A 23453-nucleotide genomic window follows, 5' to 3' on the forward strand; every position below is an offset into this window, starting at 1 on the left:
TTCTGAAATTTCTATGACAAATATGTGTAGTGTCTTCAGAAAAAAAAGATCTTATTTATACTTAAAGTCTTGCAAACAAACAAAGACAGCTGCAGGAGCCTACATAGATTTGGGAGTCTCTCTTGAACTCCTCAAACCAATAGTTAATAAGGAGAGCTCCCATGGCCAGCACTGGGATTTTTGTTCCTTTACAGCTCTTTTCTAATTTATGGATCCTGGCTTTTTATAGATACATAAAAAGGTTGTGTATCTATTTGTATGTGTGTGTGTGTGTGTGTGTGTGTGTGTGTGTGTGTGTGTGTGTGTTTCAATGTGGTGGGTATATGTACATATTTATAAACATATAATGGACAGTAGGAGAAAAACGAGGTTAGCTGAAGGAATAGGGAAGAATCAGAAAGCAAGAGGGAAGAATATTTTCAAAAGAAATGATATGCTTTTTAAATTTTTTTTTGAAATCCAACATTATATATGCCAATAAGTAAGTTTTTTAGAAAGGAAAATTTAAGAAAACATACAAGGAGCCCAAGAGTGAGGGAGAATTACAGGAGCTCAGAAAAGCAAAGGAAGAGTCAGCTCTATTCCAGATTAACCACAGGGAATATAGCCTGCCAAGTTCTTGAATTCAGTCCATAGAGATGTGAACTATAAAATAATGATTTGTTTTGGTTTGGTTTTGGTTTTTGGTTTTCAGGACTGGGTTCCTCTGTATAGCCCTGGCTGTCCTGGAACTCATTCTGTAGATCAGGCTGGCCTTGAACTCAGGAATCTGCCTGCCTCTGCTCCCTAGGTGCTGGGATTAAAGGCATGCACCACCACTGCCTTGCTAATATAATAATTTTACCAAATATAAGCCACAGAATTTGTGCTAAATTGTTACTAAAAAAATGAAAAATATACACAAATTTCTTTCTTTTGCCATAAGAACCTTCCAGTTTCTAAGCGGCCACCTGCTCAATGAATTTCTGCAGAACTTTTCACTAATGAATCAAGCATAGCTGCTCTCAGACAGAGGGGGAAGTGTGCAAGGCCACAGCTGTATGTAGGACAGGCAGCTGTGAGACTCTCAAAGAGGTTTGTGTAGGAGGCTGAAGCACTGTGGGAGGAGTGCTATAATCCTGCTGACAGAAATAAACTGCCAGGTCTTCAGCCTGCACACTGCTGATGGTGAAAGTGAAATCCGTCCCAGATCCACTGCCAGTGAAGCGATCAGGGACTCCAGTGTACCGATTGGATGCATAGTATATCAGCAGTTTAGGAGACTGCCCTGGCTTCTGTTGGTACCAATTTACTTCATTACTCACACTCTGACTGGCCTTGCAGGTCATGGTAACCCTGTCTCCTGCTGATACAGGCAGGGATTTGGGAGACTGGGTCATTACAATGCTCCCATGAGCACCTGCAATCAGAGATAAATAATGAGGATACACATTTACACACAAAAATTTCCTGATACAACATTGAAATTTTAAAAGTTTTTCTCTAATGGCATTATGACTGCTTGCTATTGGCTTCTTATAGGAAATAGAAATTATATTCTATATGTCTTTCAAATATGATTATTTCTCTTCAAATGAATTACTTTTAAGTTAGGAGTACTTTTACATTTCTCACCAGACACACAGAGCAGTAGAAATATGAAGACCTGGGTCTGTGACTTCATCTTGATGCCCTTGCCTGCCTGATGTATTTCTGTTCTTACAGCAAAGGCCTGGTTTATAAAACATGGGCAGCTGGGCTGACCTGCAAGAATCTATGCAAAGCAGTCACCAAATAAGGAAGTAATTGCCTGGGTAATGGGGTGTGAGAGTTTCCAGCTTAAATAAATATCCAAAAATACCATCAAAGAGAGTAAGCAAAAACTGTGAAGGAAGTTCAATGACCAACTCAGAGCTCTCAAACAACAAATGTCTATATGATCTCCTGACAGACTTCTGTTCATGATCAAAGACATGTATAAACAGTTGAGTTTCATAGTAGTAGAAATGCCATTGATTGACTATCCTAATGCTGGGCAACAAAAGCATAGTAAGAAACAGGGGAGTGAAAAGGATGAACTAATTGAAAGAAAGGGAAAGAAACAGAAAAAGAGAACATGGCATGATACAAGGGAAAGAAAAGAGAGGATGGAGAAGAGGAGATGGAAGTTTGAATTGGGGAGGCAAATGAAATGGGGGAGGAAACAGGCATCATAGAAGTAAAAGAAAGAGAAACATTAAAAAGAAAATTTGTGGTTTCAGAGACAGCTTGCAGGGTAAGAATACCTGTTGTCCTTACAGAGGACTAAGGATTGATTCTAAGCACTTACATGATGATTCTCAGTCATCCCTACTTCCAGTTAGGATTCACACATGGTATCTAATACATACCTACATACATACATACATACATACATACATACATACATACATACATACAAACCTATCTAGTTGTGTGACCCCAGCATCTTTTCCAGCAAACATATCTCCTGCTTGTTATCTCCATTCTACCATCATGTATCCCTACAGAAAGCAGAAATGAGCCTTTATTTATAATGTGCCTTGGTCATGGTGTTTTATTACAATAGAAGAGTAATTAATAAAATGGGACAATCCATCAAGAGAATATTACCATTGTAAAGAGACACACACTGAACATGAACAATTGTATGTGGCCCAAAAGACTGTCATTTCCTGCCGTATCCATTGCCTCTAAAGTCATTTAACCAATTTGTTTTTAAGGAATGCATAAATTGTCTTAGGATATTGTTTACCTGAGGCCTTGGTTTTTCCCTTTCATAAACCTTAAATTCTCTTAAAAAAAAGAGAGAGATAAATGCTGGAAGATAGAGTCTATCAAAACAAAATCATATCCTCCATTATTGTGGAGATTTCTGGATCTCCACATATTGTGGTATGTGTTTCTGTGTGTGTTATTGTGTCTGTATAAGTCTCTCTCTCTCTCTCTCTCTCTCTCTCTCTCTCTCTCTCTCTCTCTCTCAAATCAAATCAAATGAAGCTGTTTCCTCAATTGAGGTTTCCTCCTAAGATGACACTACCTTGTATCAAGTTAACCTAAAAACTAGTCAGGAGGAGGGATAAGAATGGATCATATATTTGAAAGAAGTTGCTTTTATAAAACTGAACATTGTATATAATAAATATACATGAATAAATATGATTTTCAAAATAAAAATCATGGAAAGGAAACACAAGCTAAAGAGTTTCAAAGCTCTATAGGAGTTCAAGAAACCAAAAGACATAACTCCTTATAGATCCTCCAAATGGAAATTTAGGCTCCCTACATCAGCCCAGTGAGCCAATGTTTGAATTCTGACCTCCAGAATTATAAAATAATGAACTTCTCATGTTTAAGCCACAAGTATTTTGTAGTGATTGCAGAAGAAATAGAAAACTACTAAAAAGACCTTTACTTCAATTTACTATAAGGACCTTTCATATCAATTTATATAAAAGACTATGATGGTTTGAAGAAAACTGGCCCCCATAGATCCTTAAAGAGTGATACTCTTAGAAGGGATGGCCTTGCTGGTGTAGGTGTAGTTTGTTGGAGATAGTATATCACTGGGTGTGGTCTTTAAGTTCTCAGATGTCCAATCCAGGATCAGTGTCTCACTCTCTTCCTGTTGCTTGAAAACCTGATTATAAAATTCTCAGCTTCCTCTCAAGCACCATGATTTCCTACATTCAGCCATGATTTTTTTCTACCATGATGATAAAGGACTAACCCTCTGAACTGTAAGCCATATCCAATGAAATGTTTCCATATAAGAGTTGCTGCCTTCATGGTGATGCTTCCCAGAAATAAGAAACCCTAACTAAGGCAGAAACATAGATCCATTGAACTTTAAAGTTGGAAATCATTGATCTCTGCACCTTCTCATCAGTGAACTGGGTCATTTAGGGTCTCCAGTAGATGGTGCAGGTCCAGGGCTGGGTCCTACAGGGAGCTGGTGAAACCTCAAAAGAGGTTTTATTGAAGGCTGAAGCACTGTGGAGGGAAGGTGCCTGCTTCCAAGAGGCTGAACTTATCTTAGGGAACATGATTGTCCTCCTCTCTTGCAGGCCCATTGTATGCCCTGCAGTTCTCCTTTTGAACTCTAATACATCTTGGTATACCTTCTGTTAGTCACTGTTCTTAAATTCTTTTATTGGGGCTTTATCCAGCAGGGGATAGAGGTAGATGCAGAGACCCACACTCAAACATCAGGCGGAGCTTAGAAAGCCTTGTGGAACAGTGAAGGATAGACTAGACCAAGCCGGAGGGGGTCAAGGAAACCACAAGAAGATCTACAGAGCCAACTAACCTGGGTCAATGGTGGCTCAGAGACTGAACCACCAACCAAAGAGCATGAAGGGGCTGGACCTAGAACCCCTGGGCATTTGAAGCAGATGTGCAACTTGGTCTTCACATGGGTCTCCTAACAATTGGAGCAGAGTCTGGCTGGCTCTGTTGTCTACTATTAGATCCCTTCTCCTAACTGGTCTGCCTGGTTAGTCCTCAGTTGGGAGAGAACTGCGACTTGATATTCCAGGGCAAGGTAGTACACAAGGGGGCTTCCTCTTCTCTCAGGAAGAGGAGGTATAATAGGGAGTGGTATTTAGGAGGAAATAATGGAGATTTCGTGGTAATCTAGGGCATAAGGTGAATAAAAAAGAAATTAATGCCCTTGATCTCCTTTTGTTGTTGAATTGCTCTGGATAGGACTTCAAGTACTATATTGAAAAGGTAGGGAGAAAGTGGGCAGCCTTGTCTAGTCCCTGATTTTACTGGGATTGCTTTGACCCCCAGAGCTCGTGTCTCTAGCTGAATATGTAGCAGAAGATGGCCTAGTCGGCCATCATTGGGAAGAGAGGCTCCTTGGTCTTACAAACTTTATATGCCCCAGTACAGGGGAATGTCAGGGCCAAGAAGTGGGAGTGGGTGGGTAGGAGAGCAGGGCAGGGGGAGGGTATAGGAAACTTTTGGAATAGCACTTGAAATGTAAATAAAGAAAATATCTAATTAAAAAAAAAAGAAATTAGTGGAAGAGAATGAAAGAAACTAAGATTGCCAATAGGATGCCATATCATGGTCTGCCTGGTTATCCAAGATTTCTAGTCACACTTCTCTCCTGATTTTTAATTTTATATTTGGCATTAAAATAACCATCAAAAAATTTAAAGGTAATTTTGAAGGAACAACAGACTATTTGACATTAGCAATTCTTGGCACCCAGAACAAAAACAAGTTAACTTGAATGTGAATAAAAAGCTATTAATAATCGCAATGGTTAAACAAAGGCTTATGATTGGGAATTACAAAACTGTATGTATAAGGTAAATTATAATGTTATGTGCAAAGTATGGGAAATAAAATGAAATAAAACACACATTAAGAAATGGGGATGCACATCTTTAATACCAGAACAGAGGTAAAAGAAGCAGGAAAAGCATGACAGAAGGCAGTCAGTCCTGTCCAGTTAGTCCCTGGCTCAGTCCAGCCTACATAATGTGGAAAGGTCTCAAAAAGATATACAGTCACCAGAATGTGAGACAACTGGTGTTTTATTACCAAAGCAAGTCACTTAACTGATCTTGAACTTTAAGTCTGTATTTAAATCAATGTGCTTCCCCCCTTTATTGTGTATATTTTACAAAACAGGTAATTACCTATTTGTATTGAAGGCATAAAACACTAAATTATTTCTGATAAACACTTCAAGTTTGAACCACAAATTGCTAAGATACCATCATATAAGAGAGTCCAACTATGTGGATTTAGGAACTTCTCAATATCAAGGTCAAGAATATGGCAAATGAGTAACTGCCCCAGTCAGTGTCTACCAAGCTGTCATGTGTTCATGATCTTCACTAAACTTACCCCTGTTTTGTGACAGCTGCAGTGAGTTGAGTGTGCTTTCATGCCATATAGTGCTGCTCATTCAGTTCAGACAGCCGTAGAGCAAGGGCCCTAAAGACAAAACTTACTCATGCAGTTAAATACATGTGCTTTTCACAATACATAGGGAAAGAAACTGGTGACACTGGAGGGGATGACACTCTCATTATATGTATGGTTCTTAAAAGCAAAATATATGCACTTGAGAAAAATGCACCATATTTAGGAGTGCTCTTCAAGTGGACCTGGTTTCAGTTATGGCACACATATGGAGGTTCATCATTAAGTGTGACTGTAGTCCTAAAGGATACAACGCTCTCTTCTGGCCTCCATACACATTGCACATACATGGCCCATAGACATACAGACAGAAAAACATTCATGTATATAAAACAGAAGGTAAAATCTCAAAATATTTTGTAAAAAAAGGCAAAGCCTCCTTAGTTACTGCTTTCCACAAATCACATTACCACAGTACATAGTAGGTATATTAGAGTTCTCAGGTTGCCAATGGATGCCAATGGATGTAAACACTTCTGTCTCCCTTTGTATAAAATTCCATAAACATGTACATATGTTATCATTTGTAGGAAATATACAGCTAAACTTCTTATTTTCTATCTTTGATAGTTTTCCTTCCTCAAAGAAACTAAAACAACTTCTCAACATTGAAGAAGAGTTAGAACTGTCAGTCAGACAAAAGTGGCAGAATGATAGAAAAGAAAATGAAAAGTAACCCACCTGGTTTGGACTGCAACAAATATATGGGGGGAGGCACATGTCTTCTTCAGAACCAGCTACTTAAGAGCCAGTGAGAAATGAGATTTGACCATACAAAGCCCAGAGAGGAACCCTTTCTATATGTATAGGGCCTAAAAATTTATGAAGGACAGAAGGCCTGAAATGCACATGGCCTTTTGAAAGCTCTTCCTTGTGAAAAATATAAATAATCTGTGGAGGTCAACATTGAACTGAGGCTGCCAGATTTAGAAAGTCAGTTAAGTGTGAGGTTTATACTAAGTTAAATGAGAACTTGTGGAACAATGGCCACAATAAATTCAAATTTTTATTGAGTACATTGGAATGCTTTACATTCCATACATTTAAACACTTAGATTGGCACTATTCCTAGGATTTATTCTAGAAGCCTATTTTGGCATTAGATAATGGTTAAAGCAAAGGCTTAATGGTTAAAATATTGAGAATATGTGACTGTGGAATGTTCATTCCTAAATGGGATGTCTTACATTACATGTCTACAGTCCAGGGACAGCTCAGAAACATTTATGAAGAGACAAGCTGAATTTAAGGACTGGACATTGTGAAGGAGTTCTGTGCAACAGTGTCTTTTGGGAATAACTTAGCCATTGCACTCGTGAGCAAACTGACGCTGTGCTTATTTGTACCAGATTTGACCCATCACCATTTTTTCATGCAAGAGGAGGGGCCCATGTGGCCTTATTCTTCAATGAAGACCTATGAGTAAGTAATGAATTCTGGGCAGATGTGATTTTCTTAAGCAGTGTAGCCCATATTCCAGAAAAGAATCAACAGTCATGAAATATCCACAATTAAACCCAGAAACATTAGAAAGAGCAGCAAATTCACAACAGGAAATTTTGAAGAAGAATATTTCACCTGGAAATAAGGGAGGAAGAATGAAGCTAATGAGAGTGAAATACTCAAAATTCAGTACATGCATGAATGAAAATATCAAATTAAAATAGTAAATGTGTGTTCTGAACAATGCCCAGTCCCATATATGCAATTTATATTTGGTAACTTATTCTAATGTTATGTAGAAAGTACTGTTTGCTGACTCCAGTATTCCTAACCCTACAGTCAACACTGTCACCAATACATGTAGTCAAGCTGCAATTTGGATCATTCTTTAAAAGGATTCAGCAGCAATAATGATAGAAGTTGATTCCCAAAGTAGCAGGCTAGTAGACTGGATATGTTCTAATCATAGGGTCCCTTAAAATATACATTTAGACCAAAAGAAAGATAAATCAAAAGAACTCATGACATAAACAGTACTTGATGTTAGAGGAGTTTCCAATACCAGGATAAAGGAGTCATGATGCAAAAAAAAAAAAAAAAAAGAAGAAGTATAGGAAGAATAATAAAAGATAAATTAATAGATATGTAGATAGATAAAGCTAGGAATCTAGATAGATGGTAGATAGATAGATAGATAGATAGATAGATAGATAGATAGATAGATAGAGAGAGAGAGAGAGAAAGGAAGGAAGGAAGGAAGGAAGGAAGGAAGGAAGGAAGGAAGAAAAAATAAAGAAAGAAAGAAAGAAAGAAAGAAAGAAAGAAAGAAAGAAAGAAAGAAAGGAAGAAAGAAAGAAAGAAAGAAAGAAAGAAAGAGATGGATGATGACAAATGATAGGTAGATAGATGATAGATAGATAGATAGATAGATAGATAGATAGATAGATAGATAGATAGATAGACAGACAGACAGACAGATAGATAGACAGATAGTGCCTAATAGCCATTTAGTTTAGAATTTTAGATAACCTGAACAGCGATCCCTACTATGCCATTCCTACATATGTAGGGTAGCAGACATAAGAATTGATGAACTCTTAGAATACCCAAGATACAATTCACAGACCACATGAAGCTCAAGAAGAAGGAAGACCAAAGAATGGATACTTCGGTCCTTCTTAAAAGGGGGAACAAAATACTCATGGGAGGTGTTACAGAGTCAAAGTGTGGAGCAGAGACTGAAGGAATGACCAGCCAGAGACTTCCCCACCTGGGGAATCCATATCATATACCATCACCAAACCCAGACACTATTATGGATGCCAACAAATACTTGCTGACAAGAACCTGATATAGTTGTCTACTGAGATGCTCTGCCAGTGCCAGACAAATACAGAGGTGTATGTCCTCAGCCAACCATTGGACTAGCACAGGGTCCCCAATGGAGAAGCTAGAGAAAGGACCCAAGGAGCTGAAAGGATTTGCAGCCCCATAAGAGGAACAAGAGTATGAACCAACCAGTAAGCTGAGAGTTCCCAGGGACTATACTACCAACCAAAGAGTACACATGGAGGGACCCATGGCTCCAGCCACATATGTAAGAGAGGATGGCCTTGTTGGTCATCAATGGGAGGAGAAGCCCTTGGTCCTGTGAAGGCACTATGCCCCAGTGTAGGAAAATGCCAAGACCAGTAAGCAAGTTTGGGTGGGTTAGTGAGCAGGGTGAGGCAGGGAATGGATAGGGTTTTTTGGAAGGGGAAACCAGGAAAGGGGATAACATTTGAAATGTACATAAAGAAAATATCTAATAAAAATTGATGAACTGCTAAATTAATGTTTACTCAAGATAATTGATGAACTACATGCTCTTATGATATTCATAGACTTATAAGGATATAATCTTCTCAGCAAGCTCATGGCCGAGATTTTGCTGACATCCTAGGCATGGGCATCAGTATATTACCGTGTTTTGTTCCCGTCACCATCACCTGCCTACTCTAGATAGAAAGCAGTTTATACCAGTTGCTCACCTAATAGAATGGCCACCTTCCCATTGGTTGTAACTATATCAATTGCAACTGTGAAGACACAGAATTATCCCTACACTTTAGTTTTGGATATAAATTTGTGTTGGTATATGCAAACTTCCATTCTTTACACTGGATATGAATTAACAGAATTTAATGTTTTTAAAGGACAATATTTTGTGCTCTAGTGTAAACAATATGCTAAGTAGTCTCATCAATATTCTCATTAAGAAACTTATTTGAGTACCTATTTTGAAGATATACCAGGTAAAGGCGGTGTTATCGGCCACATAAAATTGGTAGAGATCTCCAAACATCTTAAAGCTGTCTGTTTAGGAATTAGTGTATAAAAGCTTGCACAGTGTGGCTGTGCTTAGGTAGATAGCCATTTCTGTTGTTTACCAAGGAAATTCTTGAAATGATGTATTTAGTTTTTTCTTCACTGTGACAAACGTAAGGAAAACACTTTAGGGAGCAAAGATTTGTTTTAGCTTACTGTTTCTGTTCCAGGCCTAGGTATGTTGTCATATTTGCTGAGGACCCAAAAGAGGTTGAATATCATGCAGGAAAGGACTCTAGTAGAAAGCTGCTTAGTTCAGGCAGGTGAGAAATAGAGGGAGGTTGGAAGAAGGCAGGAACATGACACAGTTTTAGAAGCATTCCCCTCAGTCTTAATTAGCACAGACCTCTTACTTTGCACCATTTCTCATTGATGCCATTTAACAATGAATCATCAGTAGATGGATCCAGTAATTGATTCAGAGCCCTCAAGATTCATTCATATTCAAAGATTGAGTCCATAAACTGGGGAAAAATATGTTACCTAGGAACACTTTGACTGGATATGGTCATGGATATTTAGAAGTAGTTTGACAGCATGAACATTTAGCAGATCCCACTGATACCCTAGAGCCCAATTTATGAATTTATGAGATTTTGACCAGGGTTACTCGAATGGGTATACATTCACTTCTGTGGTTCTGTTCTCATACCCTGTCAGAAGCTGGTTGTTTATTACCATAACCATCATGCAAATATTTACTTAATTGGCATTTCTTGATATTTGGTCAGTATTACATCATGAGGGTTCAGGGCAGAGTAAGATATTGATGTATTCCTCACTCAGAAGCTGCTCTGCTTCTATAGTCTTAAACAATATATGCTACATTCACACTTAGAGTGAACATTTATAGAGAATACCACAATATGTCTACTTACTGTCATGGAAATACAAATTAAATCTACTTTAGACTCCACTTTACCACAATCAAAATGGGTATCACCAGGAATATAGACAAAAACAAATCTTGGGTTGGATTTATGGAAAGTGGAGTTCTTTTAAATGGGTTGGTAGGAGTAAAGGCTTATGCAACAATTTTGTTTAATAATATGGATAATTCTTTCTATCCTTCTATCTTTCCTCCCTTCCTTCCTCCCTTCCTTCCTTCTTTTCTTTCTTTCTTTCTTTCTTTCTTTCTTTCTTTCTTTCTTTCTTTCTTTCTTTCTTTCTTTCTTTCTTTCGATTGGATATATTCTTTACATTTCGAATGTTTTACCCTTTTCATGTCTCCTCTTTGAAAACCCCCTATCACACCCCCTCTACACCTGCCTCTATGAGGGTGCACCCCCATGCACCCACCTACCCTCTCCCCTCCTCCTGCCCTGGCATTGCCCTATACTGGGACATCAAACACCCTTAGGGCCAAGGGCCTCTCCTCCAACTGATATACAACAAGGTATTATGACCAGCGCCATGGTTTACTCCATGTATATTCTTTGGTTGGTAGTCCAGTCCCCCCGCCTGTTGACACTGTTGCTCCCTCCATGGGGTTGCAAACTCCCTCAGTTCCTTCGGTCCCTTCTCCAACTCCTCTATCAGTGACCCCCGAGCTCAGTCCAGTGGTTGGCTGTGAGATTCCACCTCTGTCTTTGTCAGGCTCTGTCAGAGCCTCTTAGGAGACAGCCAAATCAGGCTTCCATCGGCAAGCACTTCCTGGCATTCACAATAAGGTCCACAGGTTTGGGGCCCTGAGACTCTACCTCACATGAGTCTGAATGACTAAGATCAAAAACTCAGGTAACAGCAGATGTTGGCAAGGGTGTGAAGAGAGAGGAACACTCCTCCATTGCTGGTGGGATTAAAAGTTGGTACAACCACTCTGAAAATCAATCTTGAGGTTCCTCAGAAAATTGGACATAGATCTACTTGAGGACCCAGCTATACCACTCCTAGGCATATACCCAGAAGATGCTTCAATATGTAATAAGAACACATGCTCCACTATACTAATTTCAGCCATATTTATAATAGCCAGAAGCTGAAAAGAACCCAGATGTCCCTCAACAGAGGAATGGATACAGAATATGTGGTACATTTTCACAAAGGAATACTACTCAGCTATTAAAAACAACTTAATGAAATTCACAGGCAAACTGATGGAACTTAAAAATAGTATCTTAGCAAGGTAACTCAGTCAAAAAGAAAAAACATGGCATGTATTCACTGATTAGTGGATATTAGTCCAAAAGTTTGGAATACCTGAGACTCAATTCACAGACCATATGAAGATGAAAGTGTGGATGCTTCAGTGCTTTTTAGAAGAGTGAACAAAATAGTCACAGGAGGAAATATGGCAACAAAGTGTTGAGCAGAGACTGAAGGAAAGACAATCCAGAATATGGATGTTTCTTAAAGAACTTAAAACAGATCTGCTGCATGGCACAGCTATACCACTTCTCGATATACACCCAAAGTATTTTGTATTATATAACAGAGATACCTGCACATTTATGTTCACTGCTGTTCTATTGACAATAACTAGGAAATTTCATCAAAATAGATGACTATCACATCAAAAATGGCAAATGTAAATACATTATACAAAGCAATATTACTCAGCCACAAAGTGAAATGAGAATATAAGTTTTAAAATGAATTGATGAAAGAAAATATTCTGAGTGATATCATCCAGGCCCCAACCTGCAAAATCCTACATGCTCCATTTAACCTGATGGTACTAGCTTCAAACCTTCTATTTTGTGTCATTATCATGGAATACATGTGGCATGTAGGAAACTAGAAATCACTATTTGTAAGGCTTTATTTAGAGAAAAAGGTATAGTAGCATATAGGTTAAATGGGAGTAGAAAGGGAGAGTGATGGAGGCAGAAGGTAATGGAGCAATGGAATAGGAAAAGGAAGGACCAGAGGCAAGCTTTGGGAAATCTTTTTATGCACTCCAGCCATGCTCATTTTCTAGTCTTCCCATGTCTGCCTCCCTACTCCTATGACTTTCCCCCAACCCATGAAAAAAAAAAGTTCTGTGTTCCATATATTCACTGGAACATGGTCAAATTCCTAGTGGCCAGACCCTGAAGAAAGGATGAGTCTTTTTCCATCTGCATCTAACCCAGAAGATATCAGGTGCAGGGAGTAATGTAGTGGCTGTGGCTGTGCAAGGCTGGCTCTCCAGTGACCCCCCCCCCCCCGCTATACTTTAATGATATGGACACACAAGGGGCAGGCTTGGATCTCCCATGTCTATGGACATTACCATGTCCTCAGGTGACAGTACTGAGCATGGGGAACCACTTTGGTGGTAACTTGGACACAGACATCAGGATGGCCCTTGGCTATATCAGGACCACAGACCCACTCATAGCCTTCAGTGCACTGGCTATGAGACTCAATATGAACTCAGATGGTTACATATGCCTTTCAAATAAGCATGGCTCCCTGAAGCAAAAAATCCTCAGGATACTATCAAGGTCTTGGGCAGTGACTCAGACTGAGTATATCCACATGAATCTCAAGCTTCATTAAGGTCTTTATGTAGCAGTAGGGACCACTGACATCATCATGTCTTGGTATCTCCGACTGTGGTGGTCCTTCTAGGAAGCCCAACTCAGAAAGTGAAGCTTTCCTTATCTTGGGCCTTCATGGTTGCCCAAGATCTAGGACGTTCCCAAGGTTGCATTTGGGGTGAGTTTGTGTCTGCATAAGCTCAAGACTTCTGTACTTCATTCCACTTACCTCAACAGGTAAAGACAGCATTTAGACCTCAGTCCTAATTTAGATTTACTTATATATCTTTTGTCTGTGAGTCATAAAAATAGAGGCCCAAGTTAGTTAGAGGCAAGGAACCACAAATGGAAATCTCTTTTACTGAAGCCTGGACACAAAAATAGAAGCATTCCATGGGCAGCATCATTCTTTGAGAAGACCTCAAAACAAAACTGCTTCTCCTGACTGGTAATAGACTAAAGAAGGTCTATTATACTTGATGGGAGGTTCTTAAATGATATTGTCTTTTTACCTAAATATATAAGATAATTGGTTTACTTTCCTGATTCTCTGCTTAGATAAAGTTATAGATCTTTACTCTGAGGAGATGGACAACTGAGGCCATAAATATCTTCTGCTCCTAATAGGGACAGACATATTCTGCCAAAACACAAACCCCTTGCCTCAGACTATTACCTCCCTTAAACTAATATTCCTATTTCAGTGATTTGAATAAAAATCACAGAAAGAAATCCTTCATTTCTTCTTCCCAAGCCATCCTACTCACCATTTTCAGATTCAGTTCTGGGGGCCAATTCATCTAGTCAACCACTATTAATTGCTCACTCAACTTAACTTTTCCCTTAATGGAAATGGCAAGTGAATTTTGCCCACAAGAGTACAAATCTCCTTTCTTGAAAGATTTAAATCAGATTAAATCTTATTTTAGGAGACTTTCAAATGACCTTACCCTAGTAACCAGATTTACTAGGCTCCTCCCTCCCAGAATAGACAAATAAAGCTTCAATGAAAAGTCCAAGACTAGACAAGCTGCTTGAACTAAGCAGCAGCCATCTGAGCTGCCTAGAAGGGGTTTAGAATAACCTAGCCATTTAGAGAGAACACTGTTCATACTATTGAACTTCCTTCAGGCTGTGCAATGTGCTCCAGTTACCAACACTTCTGAAAAGTTACCACATGGGTGTAGTCTTTGGTGATACAGATGTCTTTGAGCCATTTGTCCTCCAGTAAGTATCCCTAACCCAAACTCCTGTGAGTGATATTATTAGAATTAATTGATTTGTAATGTGTGATTATGGTGATATCTGTACTTTGGTCTTTTATGGACTCCCTGAGTGGGGTGCATCAACATGTGTGTTTCATCAGAAAAGTCCTGTCATACAACAATGTCCTGTGAAAAACCCTTCAGACTTCCTTGAAAAGGTCAGGTGTGTTATTCCAGCACTTCTCTCTGATTCTGGAAATCATATCAGGGGAACTGATTCAAAAGGATAAATCAATAAGTGATTCAGGATCATTCATTAGAAGAATGCTGCAAAAACTAGTAATTGCGTTAGAATATACTGTATATATACTGTATAATATATATTAGAATATATTGTATAATATAATCTGATCACTGTTTTGGTTTTATATTATAAATATAAAGAGTGTATGCAGCAAGAAGAAAGGAGAAGTAAGCAAAAGGTGACAGATCTTGTAGTCGTCTCACAGTCACAGAAGGCTTTGGGTCCCTGAAAGGTCTCTAAAGCTAATTAGGAGCGTCAGGGAAGGAAAATAAACCTCCTCCTAGATGTCATAGCTAAAGGACAGTTACTTTCTCCAGTCTGAATCCTCTCTTTCTCTTAGAACTCTGTGAAAGATAAAACAGCTCAGCTCCTCTGTTAAAAAGAGACATTCTTACCTAAACTATTACCACCATTATTCTCAAGGATCGATACCAAGCTAACATATTTGAGGACAATTGTTGAGTTTTGAGAAAGGCTTCCTGTGCAATCAAGGGAAGATGCAATGAGCTGAGAGCTCCTGAGGTGGTCAGTGTTTAATGCTTAGACTTCCATGACCACCCAGGGGCTTCAGGGAAGGGAGATAAAACTTCATCTAGAATCCAAAGTTAAACTGCAGTTCATTTATTCACTTTGAGCCTTCTCTGTCTTTTAGTACAGAGAGATCTAATAGCTCAACTTTGCTAGGAATAGACATCTTTGTCTAAAACAAATACCACTGCTATTCTCATGGCTCTGTGTGATGTTATTACTTGACATTTATTGAAACAGAAAATAATTCAGATTTTTGTGAGACACAGGGAAAAATTTCCAGCATCTTTACCACTGTAACATACCAGTCCAGATTCATTTCAAGTACCCCACTTCTATAATCAAACACATTATTTTCAATATTGGAAGCTTATAATAGATAGGAAGTTGTGATAGACAACTTAAAGTTATATGGTCTAGAAATCATAAAAAGATTGTGTAACAACCCAATATTCACAGTTCAAACAACCAATGAGGAATGGAGGTCAGTACAGGCCATTTTAATATTAACCATGTCATGTTCTTGAGCCACCTCATGGCCCCAATCTCTATCCTTTGTCAATCCCCTAGTTTCCATTTTTAGGTATAATAGATGCATTCTGTTTTCTGCAGGCTCTTGATTCTTGAATCTTAATATCTCTTTTCTTTTGAGGACCCTTTAAACTAGGTGACCTTATTCATCTGGATTGTATTATCTATGGGTTCCTATACAGTCCTCAATGTGGAGAGGCACTGTAAGGAAATCTATATGAAAACTCTCACTCTGTTAGTGGATTACAATATGTGCCTGATATCCTTCTTTGGACCTCTACTGAGGAAATATCTCAGGAAGTTTAGCAAGGCTTTCAATAGCTTTCTAGCATGCAGTGGTTATAATATTTCAAAACAAGAAGTGAAAAATCATGCCCAGTACTAGCCAACAAACCTAGTATAATAAAGTTATTGATCTTGGAGGAGAGCCTGTAATCACTACTTTGCTAAGACAGCATAATCTCTAATAATATTCTAAATATTTGTCTTTATATCCAAAGATAGTGTAGTCTTCACTGCCTATACATGCAACTTCTCTTTGCAACAGATGGAGGCTATTAATGAAAACCGTAACTGAGAAAAATGCGAAGTTGTGGAGCTTAGTCCCAACTGATACATCTATAAAAGAACTGCCTCACATAAGACTCAGTAATTATTTTGGAAAAGGGGGTGGAAAGAATATAAAACCTAGAAAAACAGGAAAACTGCAAAGGGATTATATCTCATAGAAAGGTCAGAATCTGTACCCATAAAGTCTCACCATCTTGATTGTCAAAACATGATCTTAACATGGAGAATAATATGCTTTGCAATGTGGATAGGACCCAAATTTTACATAAACAACAATGACTGGTTAACTAAAGAATGAAGAGAGTAGAAGAAATTGTCTTCCCTAGAGAAGACCACAACAATTAGTTATCTGGTCAGCTCTGAAAACATATCATGCATACAAGTAACATTAGTAAGACTAAGCAGGGTGTGTTTATGTGTTTATATGTAATTTCCTAAGTGCATAATACATATATGTGTATATTATATATATGTATATATTATTACATATACATGTTTTGTGTGTGTGTGTAAGAATAGTTAATAAAAAACATGAATTTGAAAATGATCAAGAAAGGTCAGAAGGAGGAATGAAGAGGGGGAAATGATGTATATTATAAGTTTTTAAAAAAGAAAATATGACCTTCAATTTTATCAACCTTTAGAAAAAGATTGGCATTTAATGGCATTAGAGGGAATTCCAACACTGAGCAAAGATGGAATCAGGCCCATCTCCTCCTTTCCCTTTCTCAATCTCTCAAAAAAATTAGACACTTCCTGACTGTTATGTTTTCTCAAAGCTATGAGTGGCTAGGCAGAGAGAAGTAACTCATCTCTTATATCACTTAGTAATTGATACCTAGGCAGCAACAATTCACATCCTGATATGGGAGGCAGTTGCTCAATATGCTTTCATTCAGTTAAAGCAGGCCATATGCATCAGAAAGAGAACTGTCTTTTGCATTACTAACTCAGCCAGAGTGCCTGTACAACATCCATCCCATCAGGTACTTAACAACAAAATGTGCTTAAGATATAATGAGCCTCCTGCCTGTAAGCTGTGGTTGGGATAGATATCTTGATCCCAGGAAACACACAGATAATCCTGGTAAATACACCTCCCACATGACAAATATTTCAGAATTATTGTCCATGAATGGTCCATTTCAAGGTCGGTCCCTCTTCTATGGTGCACAGATAAGTCCTTTCTAAAATATTCGGCATTGTTGTAAGACAGACCTGCAGTTCACCTCAGGACTGGTTCTTCCATGAACCCAACCACTTTCCCACTAGAATAGAAGGGAAATAAAGCATGACTTCAGTTATTTTACTTTACAAGTATATGCAGCCAAGGAGGACTTTAAGGAACCTTCCTTTACTCAAAGGATAAACAGACAGAGAAAAAAAATTAGGGAAATGATACCCTTCACAACAGTCATAAATAATATAAAATATCTTTTTCTGACTCAAATGAATCGAGTAAAAGATCTGTATAACAAGAACTTCAAGTCTCTGAGGAAAGAAATCCAAGAAGACCTCAGAAGATGGAAAGATTTCCCATGCTCACATATTGGCAGGATTAATATAGGAAAAATGGCCATCTTGCTGAAAGCAATCTACAGATTCAATGTAGTCCTCATTAAAATTACAGCTCAAATCTTCATAGAATCAGAAAGAGCAATTCTCAAATTAATTTGGAATAACAAAAACCCAGGATAGCAAAAACTCTTTTCAACAATAAACAAACTTTGTGGTAATCACCATCACTGACATCAAGCTTTATTACACAGCAATAATGATTAAAAACTGCATGGTATTGGTAAAGATACAGACAGGATCACTGGAATCTAATTGAAGACCCAGACATGAACCAAACCACATATGGTCACTTCATCTTTGACAAAGGAGCTAAAACCATGTAGTGGGGGAAAAGTCAACATTTTCAACAAATGATGCTGGTTCAACTGGCAGTAAACTTGTAGAAGAATGCAAATTGATCCATTATTATCTTCCTGTACAAAACTCAAATCGAAGTGGATCAAGGACCTCCACATAAAATCAGACACATTAAAACTAACAGAAGAGAAAGTGGGGAAGAGTCTAAAAACACATGGCCAGAGAGGACACGTTCCTGAACAGAACACCAATGGCTATGCTCTGAGATCAAGAATCGGCAAATGGAACCTCATAGAATTGCAAAGCTTCTGTAAAGTAGAAGACAGTCAATAGGACAAAACGGCAACCAACAGATTGGGAAAAGATCTTTACCAATCCTACAACTAATAGAGGGCTAATATCCAAAATACACAAAGAACTCAAAAAGTTAGTCTCCAGAAAACTAAAATAACCCTATTAAAAATGGGGTATAGAGCTAAAAAACGAATTCTCAACTGAGTATTCTTCAATGGCTGAGCAGCACCTAAAGAAATGTTTGACATCCTTAGTCATCAGGGAAATGCAAACCAAATCAACCCTGAGATTCCACCTCACACCAATCAGAATGGCTAAGATCAAAAACTCGGGTGACAGCAGATGTTGTTGAGGATGTGGAGAAAAAGGAGCACTCCTCCATTTCTGGTGGGATTGCAAGTTGGTACAACCAATGTGAAAATCAGTCTGTTGGTTCCTCAGAAAATTGGATATAGTACTATCTGAGGACTCAGCTATACCACTTGTGGTCTTATATCCAAAAGATGGTTCAATATATAACAAGGACATATGCACCACTATGTTCATAGCAGCCTTATTTATAATAGCCAGAAGCTGGAAAGAACCCAGATGTCCTTCAACAGAGTAATGGATGCAGAAAATGTAGTACATTTACATAATGAAGTGCTACTAAACTATTAAAAACAATGACTTCATGAAATTCTTAGGCAAATGAATGGAAGTAGAAGATATAATACTGAGTGAGGTAACCTGGTCACAAAAGAGCACACATGATATGCACTCACTGATAAGTGTTTATTAGGCAAAAGTCTTGGAATATCCATGATACAATTCTCAGACAATATGAAAGTCAAGGTGAAGGAAGACCAAAGTGTGGACGCTTCAGTGTTTCTTAGAAGGAGGAAACATAACATTCACAGGAGGAAAAACAGGGACAAAGTGTGGAGCAGAGACTGAATGAAAGGCCATCCAGAGGCTGCCTCACCTGGAGATCAATCCCATATCCAGGCAATAAACACAGACACTACTGCTGGTGTGAAGAAGTGCTTGCTGACAGGAGCCTGATATAGCTGTCTACTGAGTGGCTCTGCCAGAGCCTGACTGATATAGATGTGGAGGCTCACAGTCACCCATCGAACTGAACATGGGACCCCTATTGAAGAGTTAGGTGAAGGACTGAAGGAGCTGAAGGGGTTTGTAACCCCATAGGAACAACAATATGAATCAACCAGACCCCCTAGAACTTCTAGGAACTAATTCACCAACCAAAGAGGATGTCGTATCTGGCATCAATTGACAAGGAGGCCCTTGGTCCTGTGAAAGCTTGGTGCCCAATGTTAGGGAATGTTAGTGAGGTGAGATGGGAGTGGATGGGTGGGAGAGCACCCTAATAGAAGCAAAGGGAGGTGGGTGAGATGTGGGGTTTGTGGAGAGGAAACCTGGAAGGGAGTAACATTTGAAATTTAAGTAAATAAAATATCCAATAAAATAATAATAATAATAATAATAATAATAAAAATATAATGGAAAATGTCAACTTAACTCCAAAGACAAACACATCAGACTGACATCTGAACTCTCACAGGAAACCTTAAAGGGAAACCATAGGACAATATATTTGAGGTCCAGATGGTATATAATTGCTACATAAGTTACCTGTATCTAACAAAATTATCTTTTAAATTGAGGGACAATAAGGACATTACCAGACAATTATAAACCTAGGCAGTTCATGATCTTGAAGATAGTACTGCAGAAAATACTAAAAAATACTATAAACTCAGGGAAAAATACATAGCATCTCTATCATGAGAGCACAAATGTTAATGTCATGGCATGAAGAGATGAACAGTGGCTATCAGGAAAGGAGTCCAATGTGTCCAAAACTGAATGTCAAAACAAACAAACAAACAAACTAGAATATAGTTGAGGAGTAGGGAAAATGGAAAACAAACAACAAATAAACAAACAATTCATCAAGAAGCCACAACAAATTTATAGGTATTAACAATCATTTCTTAACCTTATATGACCTCAATTCAGCTATAAAGATACACATCTTATTGAACTAGATTTAAAAACTGTACTCAACAGTTTTCTCCAAGAAACAAACCTTGCTGTTAATGATACTCCAGATGAGGAGAGTTAAATAATTGAAGTAAATCTACTAGGAGAGTAGGAGTCCAAACCAACCTGGTTCAGCTCTGCTGATATCTGGTGCAGTAGAATCTACACTAACACTTCTATTAACAAATAAAGAAAATAAAGTCACTCAAAGTACATAATAATTACAAATGCATGCACACCAAATGATGGGGCTTCATTTAAAACAAATAAACATAAATACAATGCACATAGAAGGTTAGTTATATCAAGATACAACAGCAGAGAGTAGTCTTAGCATACCACTCTTATCTATTGATTGAAATCAAAAATAACCATAGAAAGTTTAGAATTAAACTGCAGGAGAAGTGAATGGACACAACAGACATCTTAATTATATCACAAAATCATGTATACTATACATCAGTCTTTGCAGACCATTGAACCATCTAAGGAACAGACTCTTCTAAGCCACAAAGTAAGTCTTAACAAGGATAAGAGACTCTAAATGCAACTAGAAGCTAGTACAGAGAGAAATTACAGGAACTAAATAATTATTTGGAGAAAACAGTAGCCTCTTGTATTATGATTGATTTATTGAGAAGTCAAGGAGAAAAAAAAACAATTCATAGAATCAGATGAAAATGACAAAGCAGCATCCTAGCATCTTTGCGATATAGCTATGTGATGCTGAAAGGAAATTTTATGGCTTTGAATGCCTGTATTAAAAACACAAAGAACTCAATTAAATGACCAAATTCAAAGAGATGTCAAATAAATACCTAGTGACTTGCCTCAGGTGCTAGAACAAGATCAAGCCAAACCCAAAGCAGTAAATTGAAAGAGATGGTAAATATTAAGGCAGAAATGAATGAAATGGACTATCAAATAACAACAGAAACCATACATAAAACTATTCCAAGAGTTTGCTCTTTGAAAAATAGAAGACAACAGTACTCAAACTAACCCCCGAGTTAATAAATTCATAGATAGAAGAGAAGATTTTGTAAAAGATTCAAGTGAAATCCTTAGTATTGGGGGGTTGTATTTTGAAATCTTATACTTCTTCCCAAATTGAAAAGTATAGAAGAAAAGTGCCAGAGACTGCCTGCCTGCCTGCCTGCCTGTCTGTCTGTCTCTCACTCTCTTATGTACACACAGAGAAAAATGAGACACAGAGAGACACAGAGTCCTCTCTCACCTTCTGGAATACTTGGAAGCTAGATCTAAGAATACAGTAGTAGGGGTGTATTGGAACACCACATTAGAAAGAGCTAGAAAAGCAAAATTGAAATTAACTCACCAAAATCAAATAACATGTGTGTTGTCAGTATTCAGTTGTGTAATAATTTAAGCATCTCTTGCTCTAAATTCCTTTGAAAGGGTAAAACCCTTTGCACTCATCTCATTTTCCATCACTGGAAGATTAGAACATAATGACCACAACACTGTCTAAGTTTGGAGGTTCTGCTCCACGAGCATTCTGGAGACAGTCAAGCTGTAATATAGAGCAGTCATGTCTTGAGAATGCTGTACTGGGGTTCTCTTAGTCCCTTGAATTATGATACTATGTTAGGATATCAGAGTATATCATTTTTCCTGTCAAATTTCTGGAAGCAGAAACATCTGACTTTCACTTACATTGTATACAATGTTCACCCCTTGTCAATATCACCAGTTCAGGTGCCATAAAGAAGGGAAATACTTATGAAAGAGACAAGAAGTCCAGCTAATTTGTAGTTAGTCTTAAAATACCCTAGGGAATTCTTTGCTAATACTAACTAGCATAAGGGTACCTCAAGAGCAGGTGTCCCTATGAACAATAACCCAGCTTCCTGAGCTGATTTGCATATTAAGCCATTAGCCACAGTGCAAATTCCATAGGACATCTTTTAAAGCAGATTGCCACTGCCTGAGAAGCATCCTCAAGTCCAGCTCTCAGAGATGGGGTCAGCTCTTCTGCTGTGGATACTGCTGCTCTGGGTTCCAGGTGAGGGGTGATGATGTTGGAAAAATCCTCTGTGATCACTGCTGTTTTTCATACGTTGGTCTCCTAATCATTGAAATTTTGGCATTTAATTTGTTTTAAGTTTCCCTGTCATTTATGAGTTCTCATACTGTAGCTCATGCCTGCTGTTACAGATTCTACATATATGATGGGTTTATACTTGGGTGCTTTCAGTACAACTATGACAGCAAGGTGTGTTTTTCATTGCAGGATCCACTGGTGAAATTGTATTGACCCAGTCTCCAGCTTCTTTGGCCATGTCTTTTGGGCAGAAGGCCACCATCTCCTGCAGGACCAGCAAGAGTGTCACTGAATATGGCAATAATTATATGCATTGGTATCAGCAGAAACCAGGACATCCTCCCAAACTCCTGGTGTCTTTTGCATCTATCCTAGCATCTGGGGTTCCTGCCCGGTTCAGTGGGAGTGGGTCAGGGACAGACTTCAACCTTCCATCCTATGGAGGCTGATGATGCTGCAACCTATTACTGTGAACAGAGTAACGAGATTCCTCCCACAGTGCTCCAGCCCTAAACAAAAACCCTGTGGGTTTGCAGGTTACTGAGGCTCAGTTTCTGAACTGAGCCTTTCCACAGACATTGCAACTACACATTTTTATTAAAATTGTTCCCCAAATGAGTGAAGTTGTAAAACAGAGATTTCTTAAAATGATCTGTTTGTCCCATCATGTATGTATGCTTTATAACTTATCAGTTTGCTTATTTAATAAAGTCCTAACTTATACTATTTTTCAGGCATTTTTTAATGTACAATAGAGTGAGAAGACTATCATCTTAAACTTACAACCCTCAGTCACTCAGAATAAGCAGAACTTTGAATAA

The 23453-nt window shown here is 38.3% G+C and overlaps 1 pseudogene and 1 gene segment (V, D, J or C); one reads left to right on the plus strand and one right to left on the minus strand.

The window, feature by feature from the left end:
• Positions 1–1004: 1004 nt before the first annotated feature.
• Positions 1005–1688, minus strand: LOC110295652. The segment is given in 2 exon segments: positions 1005–1399; positions 1615–1688. Coding segments are annotated over 2 exon segments (444 nt in total).
• Positions 1689–14391: 12703 nt separating this feature from the next.
• Positions 14392–23145, plus strand: LOC110295653 (annotated as a pseudogene).
• The last annotated feature ends 308 nt before the right edge of the window (positions 23146–23453 follow it).

Source organism: Mus caroli, chromosome 6 (genome assembly GCF_900094665.2).
Source record: "Mus caroli chromosome 6, CAROLI_EIJ_v1.1, whole genome shotgun sequence".
Classification (NCBI taxonomy): Eukaryota; Metazoa; Chordata; class Mammalia; order Rodentia; family Muridae; genus Mus; species Mus caroli.